The sequence below is a fragment of the Eschrichtius robustus genome, chromosome X (assembly GCF_028021215.1).
Source record: "Eschrichtius robustus isolate mEscRob2 chromosome X, mEscRob2.pri, whole genome shotgun sequence".
Taxonomy (NCBI): Eukaryota; Metazoa; Chordata; class Mammalia; order Artiodactyla; family Eschrichtiidae; genus Eschrichtius; species Eschrichtius robustus.
Genome location: NC_090845.1, coordinates 94,473,027 through 94,483,335, shown reverse-complemented (window position 1 = coordinate 94,483,335; position 10,309 = coordinate 94,473,027). Strand labels below are relative to the sequence as shown.

Sequence of the window (10,309 nt, the reverse complement as noted above, 5' to 3'; positions counted from 1 at the left end):
ACCAGTGTGAGGTGGTACCTCATTGTAGTTTTGATTTGCATTTCTCTAATAATTAGTGATTATGAGCATGTTTTCATGTGCCTATTGGCTATATGTATGTCTTCTTTGGGGAGATGTCTAGTGAGGTCTTCTGCCCATTTTCGATTGGGTTGTTTGTTTGTTTTTGTTATTGAACTGTATGACCTGTTTGTATATTTTGGAAATTAAGCCCTTGTCAGTCGCATTGTTTGCAAATATTTTCTCCCAGTCTGTAGAATGTCTTTTCATTTTGTTTATGGTTTCCTTTGCTGTGCAAAAGCTTATAAGTTTGATTAGATCCCATTTGTTTATTTTTGCTTTTATTTCTATTGCCTTGGGAGACTGACCTAAGAAAACATTGGTACAATTTATGTCAGACAATGTTTTGTCTATGTTCTCTTCTAGTAGTTTTATGGTGCCTTGTCTTATGTAAGTGTTTAAGCCATTTTGAGTTTACTTTTGTGTATGGTGTGAGGGTGTGTTCTAACTTCATTGATTTACATGTGGCTGTCTGACTTTCCCAGCACCACCTGCTGAAGAGACTGTCTTTTCCCCATTGTATATTCTTGCCTCTTTTGCCAAAGATTAATTGTCCATAAGTGTGTGGGTTTATTTCTGGGATCTCTATTCTGTTGCATTGATCCGTATGTCTGTTTTTGTGCCAATGCCATGCTGTTTTGATTACTGTAGCTTTGTAGTATTGTCTGAAGTCTGGAAGGGTTATGTGTCCTGCTTTGTTTTTTGTTTTCCTCAGGATTGCATTGGCAATTCTGGGTCTTTTATAGTTCCATATAAATTTTAGGATTATTTGTTCTAGCTCTGTAAAAAATGTAATGGGTAAGTTGATAGGGATCGCATTAAATCTGTAGATTGCTTTGGATAGTATGGCCACTTTAACAATATTAATTCTGCCAATCCAAGAGCATGGGATCTCTTTCCATCTTCAATTTCCTTTATTAATGTTCTGTAGTTCTCAGCATATAAGTCTTTCACCTCCTTGGTAAGGTTTATTCCTAAGTATTTTATATTTTTGATATAATTTTAAAAGTGATTGATTGTTTACATTCCCTTTCTGATATTTCATTATTAGTGTAAAGAACCAATAAGTATATTTTAATACCCAGTGTAACCACCACAAAATTATACAAAGCAATATACTAAAAATCATTATAAATAAACTGAAATGGCCAAGTAGCCCACAGGAAGTCAAGAAGAGAGAACTAGAAGAAAGAACTAGAGGAAAAAAAATAATACAATGACAGAATTAGGTTTTAAATTACTTATAGCACTAGATACTTGCACTGTAAACAAGGAAATGTCTCAAACCAATAATCTAAGTTCCTACCTCAAGGAAATAGAAAAAGAAGAGCAAAATGCATCTATAAAAAGCAGAAGGAAGAGAATAACAAAAATAAGAGCAAGAATCAATGAAAGTGAAAATTGGAAAACTATATAGAAAATCAACAAAACAAAGACAAGGTTTTCAAAAAATCAATAAAATTGATAAGCCTCTGGCAGGACATACAAAAATAAAGAGATAGAAGACATAAATCACCACTACCAAGACTGAGGCAGGGAATATCACTAAGGATCCAGCAACTTAAAAGAATTGGACCACTCCTCAAAAACAATACACTACTAAAACTCAACCAAGATGAATTAAACAATCTTAATAGCCCTATAACCATTAAAAAATGTAATTCATAGTTTCACAGCTACCCTCCAAAAAGAAATCTTCAGGCACAAGTGGTTTTGTTGGAGAATTCTGCCCAAAATGAATATATCATATAAGCTGTAGATTACATGAGTTTGGAGCTCTGAAGAGTGGTTCAGACTGGAGGTAATTATTTGGGTGTTGTCTATGTATAGATGACATTAAAATGCACTAGAATAGATGTTATCACCTAAGGAGAAATTGTAGATAGAAGAGATATAATATACTAGAACTGAACCCTGAGGTGCTACAACGTTTAGAGATCACAGAGATGAAAAGAAATCAGAAGAGGAGACAGGAAAAAATGAGACCAGTTAGCAGAATTGTTCATGACTGTAGAGCCACAATCAACTGCACAAGTGATGTAGGAGACAAATCAGGAGAGAGTGGTATCCCAGTGGCCAGAGAAGAAATTATTTCAAGGAGGAGGGACTGATCAATTTTGCCAAACATTGCTGATATGTTAAATGAAAGAGGACTGGGAAAAACTGGCACTGTATTTAACAATGTAGAGGTCATTGATGACCTTGCAAAGAGCTCATCAGCTCTTTCTGTGGAATGGTGGGAATGAAAATCTGACTGGAATTAATATAAAAATGATTTGTAGAAGAGGAATTGCAGAGAATCAACTTGATACATGGGTGGATAAGATGGTGGGAGCTACTGATTGCTTTTATTTTCTCAGTGAAGTAAGAATGCAGGTCATTAGGTGAGAAGGAGAATCAGTGGAGGCAGGTTTTAGAAGATTAAGGATCGAAGAGAAAATATGAATTTTTCATCTTCCCATATGTGAGTGGGAAGAGTGAGTGGAATAGGGAAATGTTGTATAAATTACTGAGTTGCATTGCCAGCCCACTGGTGGCTTTCAGGAATGAATTCAAAATGAGACCAGTTAGCACAATTGTGTGTTTTCTTTTTTTTAAAACCTGCAGTTTATTTTATTTTATTTTTTAAAATTTATTTATTTATTTTTGGCTGTGTTGGGTCTTCGTTTCTGTGCGAGGGCTTTCTCTAGTTGGGGCAAGTGGGGGCCACTCTTCATTGCGGTGCGTGGGCCTCTCACTATCGCAGTCTCTCTTGTTGTGGAGCACAGGCTGCAGACACGCAGGCTCAGTATTTGTGGCTCACGGGCCTAGTTGCTCCGCGGCATGTGGGAGCTTCCCAGACCAGGGCTCGAACCCGTGTCTCCTGCATTGGCAGGCAGATTCTCAACAACTGCACCACCAGGGAAGCCCAGTTGTGTGTTTTCTATAGCCACAATCAGCTTCACTGATGTGGATGTGAAGGAGACAAAGAATTTGATTCAAGGAAATTTATAATTTTGCTAAGCTAAAGAAAGGCAATGACGTTAAGGGCCCATGCATAGGACTGATTATGTTGATATACCACGAAATGTTAGCTGAGCCAATAAGGGATTGAGAACTTCTCTGAGTGAGGGTGAAGGGCAGTAAAAAGATGTTAGGATCATTGAATTGTGGGTCCATATGAAGTCAAAGAATTTTTGGAGTCCAGTGATAGAGGGAGTCAGTTGGAAAATGAAGGTGGTGGTCTGAGACTGGAACAATTGAATCTAAGCTTGTAAAAGTATAATTAATGGTAATGATACAGTCTAGACTGTATTACTCTGGGAGTGGGTGGCTGAGATAATGTGGTCAAGTTTAATTGGATAGTAAGTCATGGATTACAGGCCGAAGGATATTGACAGAATCATCTAAGTAGATATTAACTTTATCAAGAATTAGAGGGCTTCCCTGGTGGTGCAGTGGTTGAGAATCCACCTGCCAATGTAAGGGACACGGGTTCGAGCCCTGGTCTGGGAAGATCCCACATGCCGCGGAGCTACTAGGCCCGTGAGCCACAACTACTGAGCCTGCACGTCTGGAGCCTGTGCTCCTCAACAAGAGAGGCCGTGATAGTGAGAGGCCCACGCACCGCGATGAAGAGTGGCCCCTGCTTGCCACAACTAGAGAAAGCCCTGGCACAGAAACGAAGACCCAACATAGCCAAAAATAAATAAATAAATAAACTGAAAAATAAAAAGAATTAGAAATAGTGTTGGAGGAAATGACAGCCAGCCAGCGTTAAAATTTTTAAGGAATGAAGAGGAATGATGTGGAAGTCTATACATGACTGCAACAAGGATGAGTAATGGATAGTATGGTCTGATAGCAAGAGATTCAACAGTGGAGACTATCAAGGAAAGAGAGACAATGACTTAGAAGGGACAATTGTTTGGAAGCTGCAACAGGGCACAAAGGAAAGTGTCAGGGTACTAGGGAGGGGACTGTAGAGAGAGTAATGAGAAGTGATTAGACATTTCTGGACTTCCTTATCATTGCAATGATAATGTTTCACTCTTCAAAATTTTCGTTTCTTTGATTACATTAAGTTGAATTATTTTTTCATATGTAGGTGACAGGATAAGTAATTGTGGTTTAATTTGTTCTAACTGAATCTACTCTCCCCAAGTTTATGGATGGGTCCTTTTCCTTGGGCAGGTACAGAGGTTATACAGTGGAACTCAAGGCAAAAATTGTCTCAAAATCTCATGCTGGATTTTTGTTTGTTTTTTGCTTAGGATCTTTGACACAATTTTCATAAAGGGAAAGGAAAGAGATAATTACATTTTATGTGGGATGAGGTGAGGACAGAAGTATAAGAGCTTAAGAGGAGAGAGAGAGAGAGAGATTCACCAGGAATAGGAAAGGATATGAGGAACTGTGGTTACTTAAAGCAGCAGGGACCTATGCCCACCCAGCACCCAGGGAGGTACTGTGACCACCGTGGATATGAACCTAGGTATCGGGGCTCCCTGCTTTGACAAAGATTTCCATAGCTACACAAGACACAGAAGTTGCAGAGTCACCACAAGAGACTAAGTGAGCAATGAGTGTAACAATCTTGACCAGTGTAGACTATAGATCGGTGGGGTACCCCTATTTTTTCTGATCCCTCAGACCTTCGCACAACCCTAGTAGATAAATAAGGAAAGAACAAATAATGATTAAGTTTAAATTTCCTCTCAGACTGGTGGGATAAGAGTTGGAGTTCAAATAACCATTTTTTGTTTGTTTTGGATTGATTTTTGCACATACAGGTTTGTGGAATAAAATTCATAAATACTCTCTACATTGTCAAATGAAGTGCCTATTTTCCCAGCCTGTCATGTAATATTAATTTTCCTTTTAGAGAGAAGATTTTCATTTTTGTGTAGTGCAATTTACTTTGAACTTCATTATATTCATTTCTATCTGGACTTGTGAGACTCAACTTCATGGTGTTAAAAGTTTGCTTTTAGAATTTTGGAAAGATTGTTCCATTTGACATGCATTTTAATGGCTACCTGCAAGTCAGACACACTCTTTCATCAGCTAAAAAAGTACCTTCAAGGGATGCCTGGAATTTGATATATCGGTTTATGGGAACATAATTTAAAATTATGGGATCAATAGTATATTGACAAACTTTGATGACCCTTAAATATGTCTCAGGATGCTGCAACGTTGAGCCATTCTTGTGAAAAAGAATCAGATTCAAACCAAATGTTTGTACAAAACAGACAGTTATATAGCTTGTTTTTGTGCTGTTTTTATGTTATTAAATAACCTTTGTCATTTCTCATGATCCTTGGGTAATTACTAAAGGGGCATAGTGGTCCCTTATGTGTTGCTTTTAAAGGTAAACAAAACTTTAAAAGACACTATTTTAATTTTATTTTGACCTACCCTTTGTTACATTTCAGGTTTGTAGGGTAAAGTAATTTGAAGTTACCCAAAATAGGTCATTACCCTTTGGTCACTGGAACCCAGATGGTACTTTGATGAAACAATTGGATTTGTGAGTTTCCATTTCAGGCTGTTGTAAATTAAATAGCACTAAGGACAATCAAACCAAAAAAGACTCAGTTTCCCCTTTAAACTCATGTTTTTATTGGGTCTTTGCTGTATAAGCACCAAATGAGGCACTTTGACGTATGGGATGGCAACATTATAAGAAAAAGTTAATCCCGAACCTGATTTTGTATTTCTCTACAAAGTAGGCTGTGCACTAGCTGCTGAAAATATAAATCCATATAGAATCAATTTTACTCCCTTAGGAACTATTCTTCTTTAATCAGTTGACATGGTTGTAAACAATATAAAATGTAGTATTGACAATGTTTTTTGAAACATGTTGGCCGTTATTACATTAGCTGTCTATTAAAGAGCAGGCACACTCAACCTGACTATCCTTAGGTGAGGGTTAAAGGACCTATTAAGGAAAAAGTGTTATTATACTGGAAAAAGATTGTTAATAGACTTGCAGTGTTGGAGTCTGTAAACCCACTGCTCCCTTTGAGAATGATAAAGTTACCAATAGCGATTTCTACTCATGACCTACACTATCCCATCCTTTGGTAAAGGATCCCCAGGATAATGCCATCTTTCAGCCTTGGGGCATCACCCTGCCCATTCTAATTCCAATCTGTGATGATATTTTCATTCCTTGGCTCATAACACTGTCCCTTAAAGTAGTTGAAGTCGGTGGGTCCTATGTATCAAGCCGAATGAGTCAATTTGATCATAATGAAGTATTTTGAATTTAGCCTCTAAAAGCCTGAGCAAGCATGTCATGTCCAGCTAACCCAACTCCTGAATGTCTGGCCATACTTGACAAATTAGGACCACACCAATTGGCTCTAAGAGGAAAGTCTGATGAACATCTCTCCAGAATGTTCTGAGACAATAGGATCTTCATGGGACCAGTCCTCTAACGCTTTTGTGACCTGCTGAGAGAAGTGCTATTCCTCTCCTGACCCTAACTGAAGAACTTGGCTTCCTTGACAATCTTCCATGTTTATCTTCCATTTTCCACCATCACTCTGCACTAAACCCTTTCTTGAATGTTAATAAACTATAAATCTTTACTCCACTCTTTGGATAAAGTTTCTCCTCTTTTTTCTCCACTGGACTTCAGGACGGACACTGGGATGGGATGGGAAGGAAGTCAACATTAAAACTTGCTCGGGTTTTACCCATACCCTGTGAGTCTGTGTGTCTGTTTAAAGTTCCACACATTTAGAGGAAAACTAATCCCACCACTGTACCCAGAAAGATTTTACTTTCTAATTCCACCACTGTACACAGAAAGATTTTAGTCAGGTTAATATACCCCTCCTTGGCTAGAATTCCTAATGGAACAATAGGCAGAACCCGTAACACCTCCCAATCAGTGCATTATTATATACTTTAAAGAAATGAATATTCCTTGAATGAGTCTTAACTCTGAGGTATTAAACGAGTGTATTTCAAATAATGACATCAATCAATACATTAAAAAATTTTTATTTTTAGAGGTTGAACAATGATTCATTGCAGACTTTCTGATGAAACAATTAGCAGTCTCAAAGATTATTTCAATAAATTTTAAAGTTAGAGCACAGATTGAATATAAATCGATTTAAATAGGCACAGTTTTGAAAAGAACTGAAGAGTACTTAAAGGATCCCATTGAATTCATGTGGCACTATTCCTAGTTTTATCGATAGTGTCTCAATTAAATGTCCTGGCAGAAAACACTTAGTGATTAATTTATCTAGAGACTGGTAGCACTGAAAATATTAAAATTTATGCATTCCAATGGTTTGCGTGTGTGTGCTTCTATGTACACATGTGTGATTTCTGCTTTGCCTATTTTACTATCTTAATGATTATCCTTTCTTACTGTTTCCTCTGAGGCTCTTACCTTACTTCAAGAGACCTAATCACACTGAACTTTTCTTGCCAGCCCTTTGCATACATCATTTTCTAGCTTTTGAACATTTTCAATAATTCCTTCTATTTTGGACAAGGGCTTTGGTGAAAGAACTAAAGTACACTAAAATAACACTGTACTCTGTCCCAATGCTACTCACAACTTGCCAGAACTTTCATGCTTCAACTCACAGGACTCAGGAATCTGGCTTTTCAGAAATCCCCCTCAATGCTTCTGTGGTGGGCCAGGGCTTCCAGGTACTGCTGCTACAAGGTGAGGTGTAGTTATAATATTTTTTCTGTCCCTGTGCATTGACTGTGAAATTTAATCGTCCCTTCACTTTCTTGTTTCGGCTGGCAAAGGATGTAAAAATTCCAGATGGATTAACGTCTAAATTGGAAATATTCATTACCTACAAACCACTTTAAATATTTTCAGTCCTTCCTAAGTTGACTATCCAACATCTCAATCTCCTTTCTTAATATGTGCCAAGCTTCCTTTCCTCATTAGCACCTTATCATTTAACGCTCAATTACACATTTGCAATGTCTCTTGCCTGTTTACTTTGGGACACCTCTGTAGATGCAGTTCACTATTGTGTATGTTTATTAGAATAACAGCCACAGAGCACAATGGGAGTTGACTTCCTAAAATAGTTTACTGTCTTACTGTGTTAAAAATATGATTTTAAGATAAAACTTATTTTTGAACCTTAACTGAGTAAATATGAAGAAAAAATGAATTCTTAAAAGACTTGATTCTACACGCTACTTAAATGAGAAAATTTTCTGAAATTCAAACATAGCAAGCTCCATTTGCTCAGCGATGAGGTACTTGCACAAAGTTCCCCATGGCCTTTTTGGTGTACAAATTTATAATAATGAAGACTACTTCTAAGGAAATAATTTGACATAAAACTTTTTTTTCTCTTTAAACTACTGCATTTAAAAAGTCATTCGAGTTGTAAACACTCAAGGATAAGCCAGTTTTAAGATCACATTATTGTGTCACAGTAACAGAAATGTGAATCACATTTACCTTTAATTCATGGATTCAGGTTCTCCTAAATTCTCATTATTGAGCTACTACATTCTTGATATAAGTTGTTAGGAAAATCCAAATCATCATTCCTGGCGCCAAGGTGCCAAGAAATAACGTGCTATCTTGAAATCACACATAGTCTGCTTTTGTATTTTGGTTAACCAGGTAGTTTGAAAATTATTATCCCACTAGCACTGTCTTCAGATTTTAGAAGCAGAACTAGAGGAATTATAATGAGGTATACTTTGTGGTAGTTCTGTTGCTTCTCTACTGCTCCAGAACTAACCATGGTATTGAGGATGGATATGCAGAAATGATGCTTTTCACCAGGTAGCAATTACCATAGGTGACCAAACGCCACCTATCTATGGCGTCTATAACTTATTGGGGTGATGGACTAGAATGATTTTTTCACGACTATAAATTTGTAGACCTAGGTATTTGATGAAAGTTGTATTTTCTTTCAAAATCTTTTTTTAACCTATTACATTAAGTCCCTACATGTGGACTTATCACTTTTAGATTAATTTCTGATATTACAGAAATAGAAACATGAAAAACACAAGTATTAGCAGCCAAAACTTTTTGTTGTTACATTTTGTAATTTTTGTTTAATAACTGGAGTGAAATTTTTATATAGTTTAATCTGGAATCAGGAAAATATTTAATGCTGTCTGATGGTCACACTGTTGGCCAGATAAGAATTTTGATAAATCAACCAATCTGTCTTGGGGGATAGAATTTGACGCCTACTTTAAAGTATTAAAAAATACAACTTATTCTACAGTACATGTGTATAGGAGTTCAGTCCTGTATTCAGGCTTGCAAGTGTATTATTCGGTGGTTTTTAAAAACAGCTATTGCACATCTTTGGAGTTTCTGAGGAAAATCAAGCATCCGAGGCTTTCTTCCTTTCTTCTTATCAGGAGAAAACCAGCTTAACATGGGGTGAAAAGAACACAACTGTTCTCTATCTGTGGGCTTAACTGTCATGGAGCAATGAGGAAATGGGTGGCCTTTTCCCCTTTATCACTGTAGTTTTCTCCAGGCATGCAGGTTGTTCAGCCTTAGTCTGGTTTATGCTTAGTCCTTATTATTTTCATTTCATAATCTAACCTTTGGTTCTTTATAGGACTTGGCAAATTTGCATATGGTTTGTTGCTATTTTTATTTTTTTCCAAAAAAAACCCCTCATTCAGGGCCAACTCTTTTGAAAGCTGTTTGGAATCTAACTTATTACAGGTTTCTTAACTCCATGTTGTAAAATCTGAATATAGATACTGTCCAAACTGTCCAAAGAATAATGTTTGAATTCACAGTAACAAAAGTTACAAGGTTTGTGCAAAAGATATTGTACACCATTGGAGTACATAGAGCTTGCTATAGTTAATTTTATATATAAAGCTGCATTTCTCATTAAAACTATTCTGTGCTACATTAAAAGTATCTGATTTAATTTTCCCTACCAGTAAAACTGAATGCTCATTTAATCTCAGAAATTTAAAATGCAAATTGCATATTTATGATGTTTGTAATTGTTATAATAAATCATTGGAACCTTTTAAACACCATAATTGCTTTGGAGCTCTTCAAGTTTTCCAAGGGTCATGAAGTAAACCCGGCTGTGGCGATTGCGCAGGATAGAGGTAAAGAACAGCTTTAAAAAGAGAGAAAGAGACACCATCAGTAAATATTTAATACATTGCAAACTGATATTTCATAGATACAATTATAACTTCAATTTATCTGCACCAACCAATAAAATATTAAGCCATACTGTTTTTCAGAAAGGGATTTCCTCAG

General features: G+C 36.6%; 1 protein-coding gene across 1 annotated transcript in view; it reads right to left on the bottom strand.

Moving 5' to 3' along the window:
* Positions 1-10,067: 10,067 nt before the first annotated feature.
* The window catches only part of NRK (Nik related kinase), a 140,801-nt gene continuing 140,559 nt past the window's right edge, over positions 10,068-10,309 (bottom strand). The window contains exon 29 of the mRNA XM_068533558.1: positions 10,068-10,163. Coding sequence (XP_068389659.1) covers positions 10,068-10,163 — 96 coding nt within the window. The remainder of the gene's footprint in view (positions 10,164-10,309) is intronic.